This window comes from Apteryx mantelli, chromosome 9, assembly GCF_036417845.1.
Source record: "Apteryx mantelli isolate bAptMan1 chromosome 9, bAptMan1.hap1, whole genome shotgun sequence".
NCBI lineage: Eukaryota > Metazoa > Chordata > Aves > Apterygiformes > Apterygidae > Apteryx > Apteryx mantelli.
Window position 1 is genome coordinate 19,308,791 of NC_089986.1, and position 24,570 is coordinate 19,333,360.

At 40.2% G+C, this 24,570-nt stretch overlaps 2 protein-coding genes across 11 annotated transcripts in view; one reads left to right on the forward strand and one right to left on the reverse strand.

The window, feature by feature from the left end:
• The window catches only part of FBXO36 (F-box protein 36), a 38,976-nt gene extending 32,239 nt beyond the window's left edge, over nucleotides 1-6,737 (reverse strand). For all 3 annotated transcript variants that reach the window (XR_010885038.1, XM_067301890.1, XM_067301891.1), the window contains exon 1: nucleotides 6,548-6,737. Coding sequence is in view for 2 of the 3 variants with exons in the window: in XM_067301890.1 (XP_067157991.1) it covers nucleotides 6,548-6,670 (123 nt within the window). In the remaining variant the exon portion in view is untranslated. The remainder of the gene's footprint in view (nucleotides 1-6,547) is intronic.
• Nucleotides 6,738-7,096: 359 nt separating this feature from the next.
• Nucleotides 7,097-24,570, forward strand: part of TRIP12 (thyroid hormone receptor interactor 12) — an 82,927-nt gene continuing 65,453 nt past the window's right edge. For 2 of the 8 annotated variants that reach the window (XM_067301884.1, XM_067301887.1), the window contains exons 1-2: nucleotides 9,411-9,886; nucleotides 12,245-12,301. The gene's annotated coding sequence lies outside the window, so the exon portion shown is untranslated. Of the gene's footprint in view, nucleotides 7,264-8,766; nucleotides 8,884-9,410; nucleotides 9,887-12,244; nucleotides 12,302-24,570 lie in introns of those variants that run through there. The other 6 variants (XM_067301881.1, XM_067301878.1, XM_067301879.1 and 3 more) reach the window with 5 other exon arrangements.

Genomic DNA, 24,570 nt, shown 5'->3' on the forward strand with positions numbered 1-24,570 from the left:
CATAACAAAACTAGTTTGTTTAAACCTCTCTAGTGAATTTTGCGTGGTCTTTTTGTTCTTTAAGGCCCCAGGCTTTCTGTTTGAAATGTCAAGTAAAAGACTTGACTAGAATTGGTCCAGCAGGCAATAACTGGTATGGCATCCTTCAGGTTTCAAATGCAACTGAAATATCCTGACTTTGAAAAGGTCTTTATTCTGTAGTCTTCAAGTTTTCTACTCCTTTTTTGGCTTCATAGAAATTCTTCCATCTCCCATAAATCTGATTTTAAGTAAAGATCCATCTTGTGAAAAATTGTTTCACATAACATGAAATTAATTTCAACTTAATTACTATAGTAATATCTGTGAAAATTTTTCCAGTCCCTCTGGCTTAATCACTTCAAATGGAAACTTCTATTAATCGCATAGTTCCTATATCAAGTGTCATCATTAAGATTTAAAAAGAAGCCCCATGATATAAAGGGAACATTTAGATAACTTTATAGCACCATTTTTCAAAATGGAGGAACTACCCTTGCAGGTTCAATAGAACCTGAAACTGCAGAAACACCCACCAGGCCATAAGCAGCAATCAGTCACTTATTAATGTTTCCTAAATTTGCATATAATTTTATTAACAATGCCAAGATAGTTGGTGGAAGAAAGGAAGAGAAGAAATATTTTGCCCTAGCTTATGGAGATGAGCACTTATAGAAGTTAAAAAAAAACCCCAAAACCTAAAGATCTGACTAATTTGTTTACTGAAAAAGGTTTTTTTAAAACAATTTTTGAGATAAGTGCTGTAGATTTTTGTTTACAACTAAAAGGGCTAGAAAACAACTTCATTTTTCCACAATATTATGCTGTGCTTGGAACATTGATTACAAAAATTTTTAAGATGCAAGTGAACAATAAACAATAGGAGCAGTGATGGATGAAGAACAAGAACAGTCATCAGAACTGTTTGACTAGTTATATACAGGACGGCTAGTTGAGCAAATAGTCAGTGTATGTATTTGTTAAAAATATAGAATCTAGCTGCTAATCTCTGACCATATAAACAAACCTACAGTCACATATTAGGTAAAATGCAGTTATTCTGATTGTTGTACAAATAGATCATATATGGAATATTGTATAGAACGTCATTAGTTTTTGTATACATATGTTGCATTTCTTTTATGGGTAAGTAGCTAAACATTTTACTAACATGGCACAATCCTCTGCTTAGTACAGCATTTGTTAAATGGTGACAGATGCTAGTATTAATTACACATTTAGTAGATCATTTTCCCATTATGTTCCTTTTGTTATCAGCCTCATCTTTCTAGTTATCAGCCTGTCCTATAAGCAGATTAAGCACCAGACTTTTCCCCCCCTCGCCCGTTCCTTGTTTGACCAAAATGAGTGGCTGGTCTTTTCCATACTAGCCTACCATCTGGATTCCTCTGTCTTGCAATTTTCAAAACCTGTATTTATCATCCATTAGACAATTCACAAGAAATTTTAATTTGGAAGGTTTTTTTGTGGCTATCTTGAATCATCTCATGTTTAATGTTGGAAGTTAGAGGTTTTATTGCCCGCTTTATACCAACAAATAAAGTCTATTGTGGTTTGTAACAAACCTTGGCAAATTATAACTGGCATATCAAAAACTGATTTGACATTTCAAGACTGATTGAAGAACATGCACGAAGAAGGATAGATGGAAAGGCATATGCTAAACAACTCTCCCTTCTTGATGGCAGTTCCGTGACAGGAACTATTCCTAGTCTACATAATTTTATACACACTCACTCAAAACAAATACTATCCACTGTTTCCATCAATTCTAGCAGGATTCCTAGTATACACAAGGATTTTATGGACAAGCACGTTCTTTTTAAGTATGTTTATCATAGCATGTACACCTGACTTCTCCTCCATAACAACTCAAAGCACTTTTGTAATAAAAATAAAAATAAAACAAAAAAAAACCACCATTAGCATAGCAGCAGCATATTGGAGAAAGAAGTGGTATCAAATTGAAAAGTACAAATGGCAAGGTCATTCATTTAGCAATAGTAACTTCTGTCGTTAAACAAAACCGTATAAATTTGAAGTTGGCAGAGAAAGATATTAGAATAATAATTGGTCACAGGATGATCAAGAATCACTAATGCGATTTTGGTAGAGAAAGTTTAATACAACCTTAATATTCAAATCACATAGAATTTTTCCAGGAGACACAGGGAGGTAATGATGCCTTTGCACAACGCACTCATAAGAGCTCAACGCTATTGTTCGGAAAAAAAGTTCTAATAGGAAGAAATGGAGAGAAAAGACACTAGAGTGACCAGGAAAGAGTCCATTTCACAAGCAGAGACTGAAAAACAAAACAAAACAAAACAACCATTGCTGGTTTAGCCAGACAAAACAAACAATGTCAAAAGGACATAATTATTAAAAGAAAAAACACATTGTTAGCTAAATACAAGAGAAGAACACTGTCTAAGCTAAAAGACCTCTGTACACACAAGCTGTACATCAGTCAGTATAACTGCATTTCTAACCATCAGAGAAGTGGTAATGTGGAGCAGTTGTTCCATGAGGAGTAGTGAGGTGAAAAAGCCTAGCTGTCCCTGAAACTCGTTGAGTGCCATCTGCGCTATGAAGATCTATTATGTATCTGGATGAAACAGCAGGGACTAAGACTTGATAACTTAATAGGTCTCTTTCCATCTTACATTCCCACAGCAGAACTGGTGTGTGCCCACACAGGAGGAATATATGGGATAGTTTCCCTAGTTCCCAATTGTAAAGTTATGATTGCAACCTTAAAAAAAAGCTACTTGATGAAAAAAATTTTTTGCCAATGGTTCAGCAGATCTCTCCTTTTACACAGTCCACTTGTTTGAGCTGTATACTGCAAATCCTCACTTATGCACCTGTACTTCTCAGTAGTCTACTTCTAGAAAAGTCACCTGCAATGAGTTACTAGGCTCCCTACTCCTCCTTAATCTTCCCCCAACGTAGCTTGTGCAGAAACCAGCTGGTAACCTTCCCTTCCTAGCTTCTCAATGAAAGCGCATACTTGCCAGTGAGTAGTGAATACATTCATTTAGAAAGTCCTGATTAACAGCTATTTATTTGAAATGTAGTTGGATTTGTCTCTGGGATGGAGGAAGTCTCTTATTCTTGAAAAAGAAAGTTGCCAACAGGGTCTGTAGAAACTCCTGGTAACATTTTGGCCACAAATACATCCACACAGACCAGTGGGTGTATTTCTAGCTGTGTTTTTTTCTCCCCCCTCCTTCTTCTTCTTCCCAAACTACTGTTATAATTTGATCAGTTGAAAGAGCTCTGAGTAGTCTGCACTTCTGTTCCAATATCTTGTTTACTGACAGCAGAAGCAACAGCCTTGCTTTCCTTCTTTCAGGTGTCCTGGTTGCTCTAGAGTTCAATACAAACAAACATGCTGAAGCACACCTTGCCACTATTGCAATTGCTAATATCGAGAGGAATAAATAAACATATGTTTTGACATATTTTTGCAATAACAACATAATTCACATGCTTACAGCCGAGAATGTGTGTGCATGCAGTATCACACGCTAGGGACTCTTTTTGCCTCCTGTATATGCTTTGACTGTTGCTCTGCACTTGAGCTTCCACCTAAAGGTTTGCTGAGGCTAACTCCACTCTCAGAGATGTCCTTTCTTCTAACTTAGAGCAATCCCAATTAATTTATTTTTAATTATGCAACATCTAGCAGCTTGGGCCTACTGTACTGATCATGAGGCAGTAGCCAGACTTTAAAAATACCTTCTGGAGGACATCCCTAACATATCAGGTTGCACGATGGAAAAAAGATGGCAGTTTGCTACAGTGAAAAAGAGGCATTTCACAAGGCTTGTTTGAAAACAAAGCCTGCTGCAGGTATGTCGCTACACACCTGTTTCTTCCCAGATACGGCCTCCTTGTCCAGCTGAATGCTTTGTCCTCACAAATTTTGAGGACCTTCTATATTTGTACAGGATTTCCAGTTCTATGACTCATTAGTCAACAGACACAGTTACAGAGTGCATATACCTGGGTCACGGACAGGATGTCCAGGTATAACACATGTCCATTAAATTAATACTTTTGTCCTGGAAGAGTTGAATTCACTGCTCATACAGAGCCCAAGTAGACAATTCACAGTAGGGACACACACTCAGAAATATGGGAGCCTTCACGCAAATCCACCATGCAGCTACAAACTCCCTTTTTAAATAGACAATGGACTGTTTTGAAACCATTGATTTAGAAGAATGGGACTATTCAAAGTAACAAAGTTTACAATTCATATAACTATGTGTAAGGTTGGAGGCTTAGACTGTAAGGTCTTTCAGGCAATGACTATCATTTATCGGGAGACAACAGAATAGCATACTGGGAATGTGAAACAACAACTGAGACTCCTAGATGCTACCGCAGTACAGCTAGATATATTCTACATGATACATAACTTGGCACTTCACTGATATATATGCTATGAATTACTATTTTTGTCACAGACCTCTTCTCAGGAGACCCCTGAGCCTACAGAAAGGCTAACTAGCATCCTAAGGCTTATGTGTACAGCAGTTAAAGCTGCAAAGATTTAGATAAACTTAGTTGTTCTCAGAAATAGTTAATTCAAATATTACTGAATTAGGAAGTTTGCTGGACTCAGATAAGAAAGCTTTGGAAGATACAAGGATTATATTTTCTTCAAATATGTATGTTTACTGCACCATATTCAAACAGTCTTACCATCATAAAATCAAAACCATTTTTTTTCCCCCAAACCATCCAAAACAATTATTTTTCAATTACACTAACTTCATGGTAATGCTTTTGTACAGTAAACATTTACAGGATAATTTTAACTTACTTCCACTCACAGTTACAGAGCTTTTTGCATGGTTTACAATAAATGACTTTGGTTTGTTTTTAGGGTTATATCTGGGCAGCTGAAAACAAAACTAAAAATAGATATTTGAAGTGTTTGACAGGAAACTTGCATTAAAAAAACAAAACAAAACACTGAAGAACACATCTTATTTTTATTAGCCAAGTGCAAAAATGAATGTTAAACAAACCATAACACTGGATAATGTATTCCATGAGCAAATGAAGTGTTGATATGAATATGATTCCCATGAGGTCAATGGGACTAGCCCCGCATTGCAGGGCTTCAGGTGAGAAACAGCATGTATTTCCCAGCTACTGTGCAGCATCAAGGTTTCTCTCAATTTTTTGTGGAGCTTAAAGCTCCCCCGGTTTACCTTCTAAATTCTACCTCAAAAAATTTTTTTTGAGGAAGAAACCAACAGGCCCCTGTTAGGCCCCTTCTGAAACCACTACAGACACTGGGAATTTAAAAAGAAATTTATGGCACCAATGAGACAAAAAGAAGGAGCATATAAAATACAGTTAAGCTGGAATTACAGCTTAACTTCAGTTTGCCCCCTCACCCTCCCTTTATTTTCCTAATTGCAGACCTGACAATTTCCAAATCACTGGAAGAAAATATGTTCATCATTTTGGCTTATTCAGAGGAAACAAAATAAAACAAAAGCTTCCTCCTAATTTCAAAATATTTTAGTTTTTTTTGTTCCTCTGAGTCATTTTAAATCATTCTCAATTTCAAAAAGTTTTTGAACATTCACAACATCTGAGCCATTATGTCCAGCCTTAAAAAAAAGAAAAAAAAAATCTGTGTTCATCTCTTATACATACAGAGTCATTCCAGTCAACATTAGGTCAAAGTGAAATAAATAAAAAAAATCTTTTATAATTTTTATTTCTCACTTTTACAAACTCATATTCAGATTTGTCAAGTCTCATTTCTTTCCTGTCAGATATTCCCCAGTGGAAATTAATTTTAAGTTAGTTTTGTACTGATAAATCTTCTTATAGAATATTTTGCAGTATATTTAAAGAAAACGCCTTCAAAATCCGGGGAACTCACCTAGAATTTTTAGCACTGCTTATTTCCCTCACCTGAAAACCAGTCTTGCACACAAGAAAAGGCAGGATACCTAAACACCTTCAGATAACATGGGAAAACAGACACAGTCTCTTTTAGCAGAGACAATTTAATCTTATTTTCCTGGAATGAGCTTTTATTTATTTTTTATTTTTTTTAAGTCCTGTAACTCTGAGAGTGCTTCTAAACTTGCCCTTCCTTAGGAGAACTTTGCGATACTATTTAAGGATTTGGGCTGGTCCGTTTGGTTTTGGTGCCACCCCATCACTGCCTCGTGACGCATTTTTGCGGGTCAGGCTCGGGTTTAAGGTTACGGAATCACAGAGGTGCCTGCTCGCCCCTCCAGGCTCCCCGGTCACGGCTTTGAAGCACCTTTGCTTCTCCCGCCCCCCAAGCGCTCCCCCGCAGCTCCCGCAGGCTCAGGACACAGCGGCAGCCCCCACCCCGGCGCCTCAGCCAGGCCCTGGGCAGCGGCGCCCCTCAGGAGGCCGCACCGCGGCGCGCGCCGCCGGGCCCCGCAGCGGCTGGAGCAGGGCCCGACCCCGGCCCCGGCCGCGGCCCCGCGGCACCCACCTGGCGGCGGGTGACGAGCAGCTGGCAGAAGTCCTTGCTGGGGGCCGGGGCCTGCCCGCGCGCCTCGAGCAGCTCCTCCCGCAGCAGCGACGCCATGTTGGGACGCTGGCGGGCGGTGGCCATGGCAACCAGGAAGAGGCGGACATCACGCGGGGTCACCGGCAGCCCAGCCCCCTCTTAAAGGAGCGCGGCCGAGGTTAGCGCCGTCACCGCCGCCGCCGGGCAGGGTCTGCGCCGCCGCCGCCGCCGCCGCCGCCCGCCCAGCCCCGCGCCCCCACAGCGCCCCGCGCCGCCCGCCCCGGCCGCGGCCCGAGCTCGCGCGGACCCCGGGGTGACGACCCCGGCGGAGGGATACTGCCTGCGAGCGCCGGCGCCGCCGAGCGCAGGGAGCGGGGCGAGCGCGCGGCCGCAGCGGGCCGCGAGGGGAGCGGCGGCCGCGCCGCGCCGGGCCAGGCCGGGAGGCGGGCGCCGTGCGGCCCGGCGGGGGCGCGCGGGCCCCGGCGGAGCCCCGGCGGAGCCCCGGCGCCGGGAGAAAGTAGTCCCCCCGGCCTCCCCCCGCGCCGCTGGAAGGGGTTCGGCGGCGGAGGCGGCGGACGGCACGCTGCTCGGTGCTGCGGCTTCAGCTGATAATTGAAGGGAAGAGAGGCGGCTGCTGCCGGGGGCGGAGGGGAGGCGCGGAGCGGAGCGTCTGCGGAGGCCGCATCGGGACAAACTAGGTACCCGGGGCTCCCTCGCTCCTCTCGGGGGGCGGCGTAGCGCCGGGCCCCGCGGTGGCGGCGGCCTGCGGGCCGGGCCTGTCGTGTCACGCCGGCGTTGGCCAAGCTGCCCTTCGCGGCGGCCCGGCCGGGGCAGGGGGAGGGGGGCGGCGCGGCGCCACCCCGGGGCATTGTTGGGGCGGGGGGCGCCGCGCCGGGCGGCGGGGCCCGGGGGGGCGCGATGGGGCGGGGGAGGGGAGGCGGGCGGGGGAAACGGAGCTGACAAAATGGCCAGGCGGGCGCCGAGCCCGCTCCGGGGGCATCCCCGCTCCCCCCGCCCTGGGGCCCGGCGGGGCCGCCGCGCCGCGCCCGGGCGGCCCGGCGTGTGGTGGGAGCGCGGCCTGCCCTCGCCGGGCCCTGCCCGCCCGGGCCCTTGTGGCTGCCGATACAAAAGGGCAGTGTCAGTGTTGACACTGCCGTAGCGATTTGTGTGCCCTTCCCCGTCGTCGCCCTCCCCCCCTCCGCTTGGCCCCCTTTTCCCTAATGCCTCTTTTTTGCTTTCTTTTCTTCTTCTTTTTTTTTTTTAAGGAGCTATCAAATATCTTAAAGGAAAAAATAGCAGCTCCTCTTTTCTTCCCCCTCCCTGGCTCGATAAAAATGCTAAATAATCGGCCGGCGTCCATATTTCACAAGCTTTCTTTTTTTGGTGGGGGGGGGGAGGGAGGAAGAAGGTGGGAAGAGAATGGAGGCGCCTGTAGGGTTGGAGTTACAGTGCCGACTACCCAGGAGGGGGATTATTTTCCCAGCTAATGTTTTCGGGCTGCTGTTTTCGTCGCTTTCAGCCAAGAAACAAGTTCCCCGGTGCTAGCGTTCGCTTGCATAATGCGTCGTACTCGGAGGCTGCCCAGGCGCTGGGCTCTGCCTTTCCTGCCTCGCTCTTCCTCCTTCCCCTGCCCGGGCGGGCTGCGGACGGGCCGAGGCGGGGAGCCGGGGGGGCCCCGGGCCCCGGCGCCGAGCTCTCCCCGCGCGCTGCTCCCATCGCCCGGCGGCGGCGAGCAAACCGATAGCGGGGCTTTCGCCAGACCTGTAGGCCCGTCTTCCTGCTGTTCAACTTTTTTATTGTTCCCCCTTTCCCCCCCCCCCCCTTCCTAGTGCACTGGCTTTCTCGACAGTCAGGGGTTTCCAGCGAACGGGAGCCCGAAAGTCTAGACTGTGAACCGGAAAATAATAGGGGAAAGAATGGAAAGTTATGTCAAGGGCTTTGGGGGAAAAACATCGACGTATCGAACAAAGGTCCTGCCTGTATTGGAGAGAGAGGCCTGCATGTGAGGCCTGATTGTGTCGCATTTACACACGGGAGAGAAATGAGCGTTTGGTACTGGCCTAAATTTATTCTGCAAGTCTGGCATGCAACTTGGAAACATTTTTAGAGTATGCTCAGTTTGTTTTCAGGGTGGTTTTATTATGTGTAGCAATCTAATAATCACTTCAATTCAGTTTCTTTTTTTTTTTTTTTTCCTCCAGAAGACTGTTTTGTCGTCTTTCTCTCTCTCTTGTTCAGCAGAAGTAATATTGGTTCAGAGCTTCTGACACCATAATACAAAACTTTATTCAAACAGGATGACTTCCACAGTTTGTGTTGTATGTGATGAATATTGAGCTTCATAGTGCTTTAAAGAGTGAAAGAAAAAGAGGAGTTGAATAGTTATCATCTGACAAATATGAAGTCCATCCTTCATAATGTGAAGGAAGAGGAATTATAATTACATAAGTTTAATTATATGAGCTTTTCTTGGTGAAACTGCCACTGTGGATATACTTTTTGTAAGACTTCAAACACCAGGAAGCATTGCTGTGATTTTTTTTTTTTTTTTTTTTAGTTTTTTAAAATAATCTGATATATTCTCTCCCCAATTTTATCTTTGTGCCCTTCCTCCCCCCCTTAGAAGAAAAAGTCCTAGAGTTCTAATTATATACATATAAGTGTGTGTGTGTGTGTGTATATATATATATATGTGCACTGAGACCTGGTATTTGAATTCTGTTCAAACAGATTTATGGAGTTTTAAGTTTTTTGTTAAGCTAAAAGTAAAAATGCAGAAGCATAAGAAACATGAAACTGTATTAGAAAAAATTGAATTAAATAACCATATAACTTTTTATTTTTAGATAACTTATTTTAATAAATACTGTTAGGAATTAAATATTTATGAAAACATTAGCTAGTATTTCAGTTTTTCACAGCTAATATTTTAACACTTAATGTTGCATTTGAACTAAGTAGTTTAAAATCAATGTTCTAGTGAGTAAATAATCTGTAAATAATACTGTAAATAATTTTTAGTCAATAGCTTTCAGAAGCCTACATGTCTTCAACTTGTGTAATTGCTTCTACATTCCTAAGACATAGCTGATTGTGAATGGCTCAGTTGCATATACACTAGTTGTGATCTTAAAATGGAAGGGTTTTTTTAATATTTATTGTTCAACATTTCCTTTTGTTGTGCTAGAAATCTAAGTTGTCTGATTGCTTCACTCCTAGGGTCTATATGAAAAACTGGAAGTAGCAAACTTGTATTGACAACTCTCTCAAGACTGCATGTTCTCCAGTCTCCAGATGGCTCATATGTAGGAGTCTAAACAGGTCTTAGCTGTTAGTAGAAAATAAAAATTGTAGGTCATCCTCAATGTGGCATTACTACTTATTAATACAGCAGGTCTACTTCAGTAAGAGTGCTGACTTGTTGAGTAAGAGCTTATGAAAATGGAGCCTTTTGATGTCTTGCAAAAGTTCTCCTGGCCCAAGTGACCATTAGGGAAACAACCTGTACCTTTCCAGTAAATGAATAAACAGAACTGTACCATTTTCAATAAGGAACCAGGCACAAGTTCATTTTTTGTTTTTCTTTGCATATTGCATTTTGACTGTTTGTCTTCAAATCCAGAATGCAAATATTCTAGAAGAAAAATTTGGAATGAGAAGTCTTGCATAAAATCATTCCAAAGTTGAGACCCAAAACTATTGGCAAGAGGAGAGGAATTACAGAGGCCCTGCATTTCTACTATAGCACTTTAGCTAAAACCTAATACAAATTACTTTAGTTTCATGAATGAAGCCACGAAGTATGTTCATTTAAGTCCTTATATCACTTATTTACTTTGAGACAATCCAGTAAGATAACCTGACTAAAATTCCTTTTGTTTCTAAGCAATGAAGCTGAAGCATGACTAAGAATGTTATTGTCTGACTATCCTACATGTTGTGATTTAATTTGCAGTGTAAATGAATCTCAGAACTATCTATGCGTTAGCTCTGTGTTTATAGGCCATGCTACATCTTCTGTCTCTCTAATTAGTAAGCATTGTGTAGAACATTTCTGATCATGGATCTGTCTTCTGTCATGCTGAGATTATATAGATTATTATGATAATATATAAATAAATCCTGAAGTTGTACAGTGTGGTGTACTATCCAGCGGTCAAGAACTTAGACCTGGGGTGTTTGTGGGGTCTTCCATCAGTCTATTGGAAGACCTGTGTACTGTTCCTCACCTGTGAAATTAGTAGTGCTTCTTATAAGGCACTTTGTGGACTCCATGGCAAATTCTTAGTAGTGGAAGCTCTTTTAATCAAGCTGTCACTGTCCCAGTTCAGTCTCTGAAGGTAGTAGTACTTCTGAATTTCTTGGTGGTAGGGTAACACATTGGGGTCTGTGGTTTTTTTGTTTTGTTTTTGTTTTCCCCCTCCCCCTCCTTCTGTAATATTTACTGTAAACTTAAGTTTGCTCTTAAAATATTAATCTACAAATAGTATCATGGCAGGTTTATTGCAGTATACAAACCAATTTGCTGATGATTTTCATAGTGATACTTTAATTGAGCATATGTGGCTGGTAACTGGAAAACAAAGTCACATTCACTTTCTCTTTTTTCTTCCTGATAATTTTTCTGATTTGTATGAAATACTGTGTTTCTTAAGTAGCAAAACTATCTTCACACTTCTCACTGGTGATCAAGAATCTGCTCGTGATAAAATGCTTATACATAGCTTTTTTTTTTTAGCAAGATGACTAAATTTAAAACATGAATTCAGCAATCTTCTGTAAATAGAAAATTTCTAGTTATACATGATATGAAGTGTACAGTCAGTGTGAAGGATTAAGCTTCTCCACTGGATGCTTTTAGACGCTCATGGTGGTTGCTTTAGTGCAAAGGTTAGTTCTGAGGGGCAGTTGTCCCCATCCTGTCATATGATGAGCTTTTTTTCATCAAATTAGTAGAATCTAACTCTGTAAATATGCGATCATATTCTCCTTTAATTCTGTCTGGCAGCCAGGGTTCTAGCACACATAGCCAATCTGTTTACTCTCACTGTCTATAATAAGGCTTGTCTTGCAATGTACTGACTGTTGCCAGTCTTACTTGACTCACAAACATAGTCATACAAGTATGGCTGAAAACTGCAGTGTGTAAGAACAATAGATTGTCTGCTTTTGAAGTGAAGACTTATGTAAGGAAAAACTGGAAAAGTGAAGTGTATATCAAGAAAGTATTAATTGTGGTGACCTAATACTGGACTTCAAAGAGTATGAGAGGTACTAACAGTGATGTTCAAGCTGTAGTTTCCTTCATTTGGTTCCAAACCAAACTTCTTGTCATGATTCATAGAATAATTTAGTGTGGAAAGGACCTGGAGGTCATTTGATCCAGCTCCCCACCTGACTCTTCCTCTTTTTTTTTTTTTTCCCCCCCTCCTTCATTGATCACTGAGCTGATAAAATAGCTTTATCTCCTTGGGTGATTAGAAAGCAAAGGGAAGGAAAAACAAACAAAAAACAAGCACAGGCCCCCCCCCAAGGCAGATGGGGAGAGGGAATTAGAAGGATTCCGTAATGTGTGGCACTACAGTGCTCTCTTAGCCAAAAAAAAAAAAAAAAAAAATCACAAGTTTCTTAATGCTTTGTGAATGGGTTGGACTGCTTTTTTTTTTTTTTTTTTTTAAGGTGTCCACCACAAAGCTATGTGCATGATGAACTGCAAAGAATTGATCTTCTTAAAAGGTATGAAAGGGTCTGAGTCATCTGCTGGAATGTGAACCTTGAGTTGTAGAGAGCAATTTGGTGTTTCAAAATGGAAGCTGAGGTCCCTGATACTTGTTGAACAAGAAAGCTGCACTTTTTTTTTCTGAAAGGCAACATGTATTTCCCATGCATTCTGCTTTCAAAATAACTTGTTACTGTTAATATTATTTTTTTGCATGGCACCCAAATAAGTAAACTTTGTGTACAGAAGAGCAACTACTTGCTAGCCTGTTGTAAAGGTGGAAATGAAAGGATATAAACACATTCTCCATTTTCTGTTGTGCATGCCTGGTTTGGGGGCAGAGGTGTTAGAAAACTTTCAGAAGGCAGCCTAGTCATGAGACAGCCACTAGGCTCTTAATACTAGCAATGTGCAGTTCCTTTGGATTTGTGGCTGATGACTATTGTGAATTCAGTGCTTTTTTGAAACATGGTTCATGTGTCATTGTTAATACAGAGCAGTAACTGTAATGAAGAATTTTTAATTTGATTGCTTTTTAGGGATAGTTCTTAAAAGTAAATCAATTAAAAAAAATAGGCCTTGGGACAAACCTTCATAGGTCATCTAATACATACGCTCCAAGGCAACTAGGTCTGGTCTTTGCTTTACTTTAAAAAGGCATATATGCTTCTTTGTTCTCGCTCTTCTATCTCCATGTCAAACTTGTGCCTTCCTTGCTTCACTGTAAGCTTGTTATGGCTTGTTTTATCCACTCTGGATATGAGAAAAGATCCCTCTGTGCCATGGGGTTTTATGCACTTGAAGACAGTTCTGTACCCCATCCCTTAGTCTAAGACTGCCTTAAATGTGAAAGAAAGACTGAGCACAGGTGAATAAATGTAGAAATCAAAACAAATGCATGCTTTTGCAAAATCTTCTAAGTTGAGAATACAGACTTTTAGGAACAATAAGTCTTGTGTTGAGAGACCAAACAAAAGGCAAGGATTAATTAAACCATAATACCATAGTAACCCTAGTATTGGCAGACTAAAAATTATACATACACAATTAATGGACTTGCATTAAATATTCTTGATGCTAGAAAAAAGAATAGATGCTTATTCTAACTCCTCGATTTAGTAAGGATATCTCCCTTTACATCGTACTTTTGTAGAACATAAGTCTGTTGTGGAAGTCTATTTTTTGACAAAATAATGCAATAAGACATAGTTAACATCAGGGCTAGAAGATGGCATCTTATCCATGTTAATAATGTTCCGTCTTCTAATGTCAAATCCTTTATCTAATTAGCTTATTCAGTGTATAAAGAGTCTGTCCCTGGTCTTAGGAAAGGGTGTGCATGTAAATATACCTTCTGAACACAGGTGAAATGTGGCTATATGCATCTACGGAAGAGAACTAATGAAGAAAGTCACTTAAGGTGCATGTTAATATGCAGTATGCTGAGTACAAACTTGGAACTCAGCCTTACAGAGTAAGTGTTCTCTTTCTCTTTATTTTTAGGATATAGTGTGTCTGTTATAATCAAGCTACTTGAGTGGAAACTGTATTTTCTTATTAAAACTTCACTTGTTTTGACCTTGCAGTACTTTCAGATATAGTAGCTAAATGAACTCATCCATCATAAAAAATCACCAACTTGAATGAGAGCATGCAGACAATCATAATCCCCGTGAAAAAGCTTCAGTGAATAGCACCCGAAGAGAAGCTGCATAGCTAGGTGGCTAGGTTTCTGTTCTTTAACACCACTAAGCAAAATAAATCAACTCAATCAAGTAATGGAAAGGGCACAAATACCAGCAGTCTACATTAGAATACAACTTGATTTGAAGTTAAGTAGAACACTTCTGGAGAGAACACCTTATCAACTGAATCTCATTTAAAGGAGTTGATGGAAGCTGCAAAATTTTGGGAAGTTTTAAGCCAGGATTCAGAGGTGGGGGGAGGAGGGGGAAATCATACATGAAAGAACAGCTCCAGTCTATTTTACTTGTGTGTGTTTCTGTAATGATGTGTGTCGCCATATCTTTGGTAATATCCTGCCTGTTTTGGTTAGCTTCTACAATAAAACAATAGCGGTAAGAATGAAGACTTGCATTGTGCCTTAAGATTATGGATATAAGTTTAAAAAGTTAGTGTTTTTTCCTTGGCTCTGTTACAAGAAGCTTGGCAGAAGAGTAAATATATTTCTTTGCCAAAAATAAGATAGCTAGTATGCTTTTTCTTTTTTCAGATTTCTTATATGACAGCTTCTAAGCTGATATAATATTGCTGCATACACCCAGTTTCTCATTTACTTCAAATATTTGTAGACACGCAATTGAATGTAGCTGTTAGCAGTGTTTTATTCTAGGCTCTTAACAAGAAGACTCGAGCTCAAAACTTTCATCAGCAGTTTGTATCTTGAATTGGAAGAAATTTTGTAAGAAAACTGCAGTTGCATAAACTTAATTTATAAATTTTAATACTTTCTTGAGAGATAATAGAGCTTAGCTTCCACAGGTTAACTGGGAAGAGGAAAGCGAATTTTGTGGAATTTAATATGTGAAGGAACAGCACGGCCTAAATGCCTTTCATTAATGTTTCAGTACTCAAACACTATGGTCAAAGTAGCCAGGATGGTGATCTTTTGTATAGCGTAGAGGTTCTTGACATGCTGCTGAGACTGAACTGGAGCCCGGACAGAAGGGGCGCTGAGGATTCTGGCTCGACTGTGCCGTATGCAGATGAATTCCAGTAAGCTAGAATCTGAGAGCTGTGTATTTGGAAACTTGAGGTAAATATAATTTTAGTAATGAGTTAATTTTTTAAAGAACACAATGTAAAGTCAAAACTCTAGGTAGGCTATGAGACTCTACTTAGAAGAAATGACAAGCATGGTAATCTCAGTCTGTTACTTTTGAAATAACAACAAACACTTGTTGCTACACTTAATTGCTTCCAGAGATTGTCCAGAGTAAAGTGTATTCTCTGGGTGGATAAGGCTTTTTTTTCCCCTGTGACAAATCTAGCCAAAAGCTGTTAAAACTATTCTTGTAGTTTTAAATAAAGTAGATTTCTACTAAGTAACTGAACCCAATGGGTAAACAATGTACTTACACCACCTATTTTTGAAAATTCTTTACTTTACATGTTCAGGTGAAGTTTGGATTTCTGTGAGTTTCAGGCAGCTGAGATCTAAACTCTAAGTACACGGCCTGCCAGTAGTACTTGCACTGTCAGCAGAGCCACTTTATCAATCCCCTAGACCTGTTCTTAGCAGTCAGACTGTCCTAAACTAGTGTTTCCTTTATCTGTGATATCTATTTGCTTGTTGCTGTGTTTCTTAGCCACTTAAAATTATTGGAAAACCTATTAGAGTCCACTTGTATTGTTAATGCGATCAGTTTTAATCTTGTTTTAGTGGTATTGGAGTGTTTAAAAAACCTAAAATCAGAAGTAAGCTAAGTGGGTTGCTGCACATCACAGAATTGCTTAATGCGTCTTTCATGGTTGTTTTCATCTAAAAGTGTTTCCCTTGAACCAAGAAATGGTTTCTTCCTCACAGATTTTTGGTTTTGTGTATTGGCCTTCAACAAAAAGTTATATCATGCTATTTGAAAAGTCAGCTCAGGGAGGTGGCAAATCAAAAACTAGATAATGGGTGATATTGTTAATTGATCTGACAACAGAATTAACTTTTTTCACCTTTCTCTGTTCTGTAAGCCCTTCTCAGATATCGGTTGCCTTGTACGTTTGTGAATAACTTGATTACAAAATCTTTGTTACTTTTTCATAGTGCTGCTGTGTTTATTTTCTGCTAGTTCTGTATGGAGCTCTTACCAAAAAATTGAGTAGCTGCTTTGGTTTTCTGAATGTATAGACTTCTGGCACTCTTCTGTTCCCCTCCCCCTGCTTCCCCAGTTGGGAGATATCAAACCTGAACATATGGGCACTGAGTGACACAGCAACAGAAGGATCAAGCTGGATAAACAACCTCTGCAGAGGTTGACCCTATCCAAAACTTTTACTTTTTTTTACTTTTTTTTTTTTAATTGTAAAAGTCACTGCTTACTGCAATAACCTGCTGTGAGGAGAGTGTGGTGTTCCCCCCCCCCCCCCCCCAAACAGTAGGTTGGGACAAACTTTCTTCCCTTAGCCCCTGTACCACATGCAATAGTATCATGGGGACAGAACAAGGAAAACTCATCACAAACTGCAGGGAGTATACGTTTGCTTCTTTGCAGTGTCATCTGTGCTTTCTTTTACCCTCTGAGAAGCAATGAATGATTCAATAATGAGAATGGCGTTCCAGTTACTTCCTTGGTGAAGAGGATCTTCAGTTTGAGGAAACTAGCCTCTGGAAGCTGAGGCCCTGGAGTACTACTTGTACCCGGGTGTCTCAATCCTGAACAAACTGTCTCATCTCTCCATTGGTTAGCTTAGTAGAGCAACAAAACTTTATATTTGTCAGTTATGTGTCTGTAAGAAGAGTGATAAAGTATTACTATGTAGGAATAAGCTTAGTAAGAGACCTCATGGGTTGAAGGTGTAATTCACTAATACTGTTGGTACATCACTTAGATCTGTAATTTATTTGCAACCACCTAAAAAGCAGTAAAGTGTATATGTCTCTCTCTCTCTTCCCCCCCCCCCCTTGTTTGTTCTCCAGTCCTCCTGGAAGACTTTCAGCATGTCATTTCTTGGATTTTAGGATCATCTGATTTCCAGCTTGAATGTTTTCATAATCTTTTTTTTTAAATTATTTCTTTATTTTATTTTTTTTTTACAAACCTGCTCACTTTATTAATGCTAACCTCTTATTTTAAGTAGCTATCTTTTCTTGGTGTCTTACCCTTGGAACTTACAGAAAGCATTTATAGCCCCTTAACCTTCATGTTGCCAGGCTAAATAAGACAGGCTTTATTAGTCACCTCCTGTAAGAGCATTCTGCAGGAATTTCAACTGGAATTAATCTCTCTTGGCCAAGGCCAACTGTGAGAGGCTATGGTATTCCAGATGAATACTCTGTACAGTGGCATGGGAGTATTCTCAGTTGCTCAATGCACCTAAGCATTGTTCTCACCCTCCCTCATCCCCCAAGTCACTGACACATGCAGTCACTAACAGTTGTTTCAGCTGATAAGGTCCTGGCTTATAGCAAATATCACTGTTTTTAGTACCCAGATATAAGATCTCTAGTTGTTTTGTGTAATTGTACTTCATTACATTGCAAGTTTTTCATTAGAATGATTTACTGTTTCATATTTGTATGATACATAATTATTTTAGGGGAAGGGAGGGGAAAGTAGGAAGGGAGGGGAAAGTAGGAGACTTGTAAGTTTGGGGGAAAAAAATGAGAGTTTCAAGGGAACAGCTCTGACTTTTAGATAACCATATCACCTGCGTAGTTATATTGAAATAAAACCATAACAAAAAAGCTTTCATCTTACTTCATAGTTTCCTTCTGTGGATAATAGTCTGTTCATCATTACACATACCTCCTGCTAAACTTAGGCGATGATGTGTTCTGTTTGTGTGCTACTTACCAGCAATTGCTTGTTTAAATAGTTTTGAATTGAACAGAACAGAAATAAAATAATGGATGACCTCTCTTCCATTAGCCTGGCAATAGTCGGTATCAAGCATCCCAAGTTCTACCTTCAAAAAATCTTTCACTTCAGGATTCTGCTGATGTCCTGTGATTATTGTATTAAAACTTCTATGTTTTGTTCTGTAGCAAATTTAAGATTATTGCCTGCCTTCAAGTATTACAAATGCTTTAGCGCCTATAACTTTCTGAAACTGCCCTTCCAGCTGGCTTTCTCAGTACTGGGCCTCCAACCACAGTAGCTGCATGTGAATATTTTAACTCCAGCTATGTCTGAAACGCAGAACTACTTCAGACAACAGTATTGTTGCTTGCTGTAGTTTGTCTGCTGTACCACAGACTGCTTTGAAACTGGCAAAGGTGGAAAGCTGTAGTTGTTTAATAGTCCTTATCAAAGAGTGTTTACACACTTGCTAAACTCTTGTTCAGTGAGAACATCTATCTCAACACTTCCTAGAGTAAGCAAATATGATTTCATGGCCCTCCTAACATAGTGAAGGAGGGTAGGCTGTCCTGTGAAAGGTATATGGAAGAGTTAGTATTAAATCTGAATTTCTCAGAAGAGGAGAGGGCCTAATCCTGGAAATATTGTCAGTAATGGGCTTTTTCTTAAATAGTTGTGCTATTCAAATACATTGTTGCCAGCTAAGATATAGTTAAGAGGAAGAGAAAAACGAAGATCAAAAGAATGTTTAAGCATTTGTTATATAGGCAATTTTTGTACCACTGACTCCATCCATGTTATCATAAATGGTATAGCTATAATATTAAAGCTACTAGCTCCCACAGGGATCTCATACACTTAATTCCCTAAGGGAAGGTGTCTTAAAGATGTTAACCCAGCACACTTAAGCTTTGAACAGCGAAGGCCTAGGAATTCAAGGATCCACAGTTTTCAGTCTGACTCATTAATCCTCCTCTGTAACATCGCTGAGTGTGACAAGTAGAAAGGATGTAAACTGCTGTATTTCTCCTGTTTCTCAGATAGCTTGTCTGAGACATAGCTGAGTTTGAACAGGTGGGCCCTATCCTTGATTTATGTATATTGTATGACCTATTTAAAAAGTGCACTATAGAAGAATCTGGTCTTTCCGTTGACAATAAAGAGAGCATAAAGTGAGTAGTTGAAGTCCAAGTGTCTACACTTGCATTTTTATCTGTGGCAGCTAGAAGCAGAAGCTCAGCCTATTAGTAGAATATAGTGATTTAAATATCTAAATTTAGTCAGTCAAGGTACAACCAAAATCAAGATAGTTTGTTACTTCCAAATGATATTCTAGGTTATGGCAGCAAACTAGGGTTGGACCTTACCTCAGTATATATTTACTGTGTGATTGTTTTTTGCAGAGGAGAGAGGTTAGTTGCCCAACTTTGAGGTGGGAGAATTTGTAAAATACATATTTGTGACTGGTTATCAGCTAAGTTGCTTTGTTCTTTGTACCTGCATAGATTGGAACAAGATTTTATCCTAGCATCACTGCCTTCCTTCTGGCTTCTATAGGATGGGTGATATTCCTTTTAGAGTGTTAGAGTGGCAGTGTCCCAAAAAATATTTGTAGTGGGAGAACAGAGGAGAAACTGATCTAATTTCAGGTTGTTTCAGCTGAATCTGTAAGCTTTTGTAGATGAGGGTTGGTGATAGCTCAGAGTGTCAGGTTTTAAATTGTCTATATAACTTGGTCAAAATATAAATGGCTGCATCTGTACAACTCTTGAAGTCTGATATGCTGAATTCTAACATCAAAATGGCCTGCACAGGCATTAGACTGAAACTTTCAATTGTACTGTATCCCTGTGCTTTCTAATATATTTATGTAAGGTTATGGGCCTGAAATAATGACATACTTAAAGGTGGGAATTTTGAATAAATACAGGTAGTGGTGGGAGAGTATCTACTGTCAAGTACATAAAATTTTCCACTTGAGATTCTGGATAAGATGAACTAACTTTTCTTTGTATTTGATTGAGATGGCTACATTCACTATGATATCTCCCAAGAAATCTAGTTGGGTCTTAAACTCGTATTAGTACTGTGGTACCCTTTGGAAGATGGTGGTTTCAGCTGAGTAACTACATACTGCAGACTGGGTCAAATGCCTTTAAGACTGGCTTGTCTGGGTTTTCTCTCCTTAGGCTAAACTAAACGTTATTACTAACTTAAACTTGCATGAAAATTATCAGAAGTGGGGTTTAGCATTATTACTGTCAAGCTTGCTGTTGATGGAGGTATAAAAAAAACTGAGGTGTTTTTGGCTCAACATGTCTGTTACACTTGAATGAGCATAGATTGTTTATGCAGTCATTTGAATTGGAGAAGTATCCATCATAACCACATTTACAGTTCTATACCACATCTGAAATGTCTCTCTCTTTTTCTAAAAAAAACAAAAAACACCCCCCCCCCAAAAAAAACAACAACAAAAAAAACCTTTCAGACTATATCATGCAGTTGCATAATGTAACAAGTGTTTCTATCCTAGTGTTCTAATAGCATATGTTGTCCTTGGTATTTGAAACTACAGCACCAGATTGCTGATATGAAAAGTCAGTTTTGGAAACTTTATACAAGCCATTTTCTAACTAATCAAAACAGGCATTTAATAATAAATAGTATGAACTTTTTATTAATAGTTACCACAACTTTGATAAGCAGTATCTTCAAGCTATTTAACTTTCACTGTCTGTGGAAATACTTCATGCCAGATGGATTTGACTGTTTTCAAAGTTCAGTACATAGTATCTGTATCCCAAGGCTGTTCTGCCAGGGGAGCCTTTAAATACAAAGAAAATATACAAATACATTTGAAAAGCACAGAAGAAAAAGACCCAAAGTTAGTTCAATTAATTCAGCATCTTTGATCCCAAATGGGAGTTGGAGATGCTGGGAACTAATTGTTAGAATAAATGCGGTATTCAAAAAATCTGAGGTGGGGAAGTAGAGGTAATGAAGGTGTTATCATTACTAGAATATGTCATTCCTCATTAATCATATGTGGGATGGGGATGTTCGTGCTTCTAGCTGAGCATCTTTCCATAGCAAAACAGATGTAAGATTAAGGAGAGGTTGCAGCTTTTATGAAGTAACTGAATTTTGCATTTGACGTGATAAGATACTGTGCAGCAGAGAGGGAAGGAAGAAACTGTACTCACTTCTGGGCCTACAGGTCTTGGGCCTACACCTATTTTCTCCTTTCTTCCTAAGCCTGTCTGCTTCATGTTCTTTCTTTAATCTTTCCCCTTAAGTCACTTCATTCCCTGTGCATCTTATACTTAAGTGTTGAAAGAGAGATGCTCTAACTTATATTGTGATGAGGCTGTCCTCTCCAGTTAAATATCTTTTGGTTGTCTCATATCTCCCTTATTAGTACATTTTATTAAATGACTTAAAATAATAAAGAGGAGGACACACAGAATAGCTGTGAAGCTATATGGGTGCCCTATGTGTGTGTATGATGGTTTTGTGTGTGTGTGTGTGTTTTTTTTAGGGGGGGAAAAAAAAAGGCATCTTGCACAGGACTTGTTAAGAAGTAAAGTTCAAATGCTTCCAATTCTGTCATCTTCTCATCGCAAAAATGCCTTTCAGGAGCCTAACAACATGGATGCATAGCTTTGCTGCACATATTCTAGCCTTGATGTACACAGAAAGTACTTACAGGAAACCCTATTTTCCTTTCCTCTCCTCCCCACCGTGTTCTCTTCCAGTTCTAGCCAAGGCAGAATTGATACGTGACGTTTTGTGGGATGAGAGATTGTGGCTTTGCTTGAAAGGCACAGTTAGACATTAATGTAGGACAAAAGGTCACCTGTATAGGAGGCAACTCTTGAGTATTCTGATTGGGTCACAGAGCAAATTGCAAGAGCAAAGGGTTATCAAATCAACTCTTGTAATATCCAGTTCTTAAATAATCATTTTGGGTGTCCTGAGATTAAGCCACAGAAAGCCTACAGCTCTGCTCATTCTTTTGCAAGTATCTTGGAGCTGTGGAAAAGCTTCCTGTTTTTCTGATCTGTGTTCTGTACTACTGGGAGTCTGTGAGTCCCTTTGATACGTTGCATAGCAGTAGTTCAGCTAGGAGGTGATAAAGATGTATCAAACAGATTTAAACAGCATCTCCTGGAATAATGTCTCCTTGCCAGGCAAGAAGTAGTGTTCTTCTCCCCCCCCCCCCCCCCAAATGACCAAGGAATTCTTCAGACTCTGGCAAACCCGACCATGTTATGACACTGAGGAAAAATACCGTATTTTTGTCAACATGTTAATCTAGTGAACTGTAAAAATATGGGCATGGTTATCAGTGGTGCTTGTGCAAGGAGAGTGTGTGGGTAGCATGGGAGAGGTGGTAAGTAGGTATGGTAAAGCAGAGGACAGGGCTAGTGATGCTTGCACAGATAGGAAGGAAGAGAGGAAATTGCAGCAGACTTTTTTGTCTGTATTTAAAAACTTTCATGCCTTTGTCTAACTTAAAATTAAGACGAAGTCTAACATCTTGCTAAAATGCACTAGGAAGAGCTCTAATATGTAGGCTTCCTAAGTTCAGTGCCTTAACTCTCCATATTCAGGCTCTATAGACATACATGCACCTTTCCTGTATTCTGTACAACCCCTTGTTCCTGTACATTCATTTTGTGAAGCATATAGTGTAAACCTGGAGGTGGGTAGACAATCTTGTCAGTAAACATTGCCACAAAGTTGTTTGATTTTGTATGAAGTTTGGAACTCAGGCTTTTGACAGCTTTTTTTCCACAACTGTAAGGGCTGTAATCTTACTAAAATGCAGTTTTGGAAGCTAGTATTGTATGTTATCATGAAACAATAGCTCTGAGCATAGTGCAGTCCTGATCCTATTGATGATAGGATCAAGTTAAAGACAGCTTGGTCCTCAGTGTCTTAATAGGTGTTGCTCTGAGTGTGACTTTTTTGGGGTCAGCTTTAGTACAGAACTTCTGTTTATAAAGAATATTTGGTAGGTAGTTTGGTTCTTGTTTTGATGAAAGGTAAATGTCTTTCTGTCGGTAATTTGATAAATGTATTCAAGAACTTAGTTACACTACTGCAAGGTGTAATGTCAATGTATAGAGTTGTTCTTTGTTGGTTGAAAAGATGTACGTGTGGCAGCTAATTCAAAGATGCCAATGTTTTGAGTGCTACCTAGTTTAGAAACATTCAGGTTTTTTTAATCCTTGTTTGTTGTTGTGGTATCCTTGTGATACCTAAAGTTTCATATATAGATCCAGTGCTGAGGAAGCAGGAATTGAAACTTGAACAGTTTTTAATTAAATTTCTTCCTCAAGAAGAACTAGAATTAGAACATTCCCTTGACTGTCTTATGTGGCATAGGAATCTTGCTATGCGTTATGCCTATGACTTCTTCTGGCATTTATATTGTAACCTACTTGAGACAAGGTAGGAGAGGAAGCCTCAGCAGACATCCACTCGCATAAGTGCTAACTATCAGTGATTTTTAGGGAGGGTGGAAAAAAAAATCCTCATAATTTGTCAAAAACTGTTCTGAACAATATCTTAAGGTGCAAAAACTTGACAACCATTTTAGTTATTAGGTAGATAACACGTACTTTTTTTTTTTCTTCTTCTTCCTCTGGAAACCCAGGGTTCTTTTACCTTTCAAGTATCTCTCCTTAATTGCTGCTGATATTATGAGTGAACAGGCTTTTCAACTTTTGGCATTTCTATATGTAAGCTAGTTTGCAGCAACTGAGACTGAATGTTATCAGAATGAAGAGCTAGTCTCCTCCCTCATTGTCTTCTAGAATCTACGTAGCACCCCTACTGAAACCTGTAATCTTGGTTTCAGCTGTGGCACTTTTCTCACCTGCCCATACAAATCAACTTTTTGCATTTCTTCTTCCTGCAGTGACTTCTGTAAGATCAGGTCTCTGAATTTCTTCATTCTAGTGGCTAATTCAAATTCTTCTCCTTTTCCTTTCCCCTTCCCCCCAGGTTATGTAGAAGATTGCCAAGATTATCTTGCATTGACTTAGATTTTGGGTGCCAAGCCATGTTTCATGAGCAGCTAAGCTCATAGCCCTCTCTGTAATTTAAGATAATGCGGCAAAAATTGATGAGGTATTTGGCAGGGCTTAGGCAGCCTGCCATGCTGCAACGTGGAGCATGTATTGCCTAACAGGCTCTGCAGATAGGACATAGGTATGTACCTATCCATATTTGACTTGCAGTGCTGTTGCCCCTATTTCACTACAGGGCTGGAGGTGAGATGTCCGTGAATGGCAAACTGCAAATAAGGCAGTGTCTGTTCCATGGGATTAGAGTAGGGAAGAGGCTTGGTGTTGCAGCAGTAGGTTTTGTGTTCAAACTGCTGATGTTGAAGTAAATGGACCTGTACGGCTCAAAGGTAGCTGGGCATTAAGCATTGGCTAGGGCAGACTTGGAGTACTTGCTGATGGGTATTTCTTGGTTTACTTGCGTGAAAACATTGAAATTCAGCTTCTGAACTTGAAGTTGCGCTAATCAGCCAACTTTGCCAAGCCTGTTTCCTTGGTCTTATTTGACCACTTCCTAATTCGCCTTTGTTCTGGCAGCATTGATGATCTCCACCTCATCAAAGATTCTGTGCTTTCTTTCACATTGTCTCTCGCAGAAGGTAAAAGCTTCTCACTCAAATTCATACTTGTCTTCTGAAGAGAATGTTCTCCCTCAGGGTTGCCAGACAACCTGGT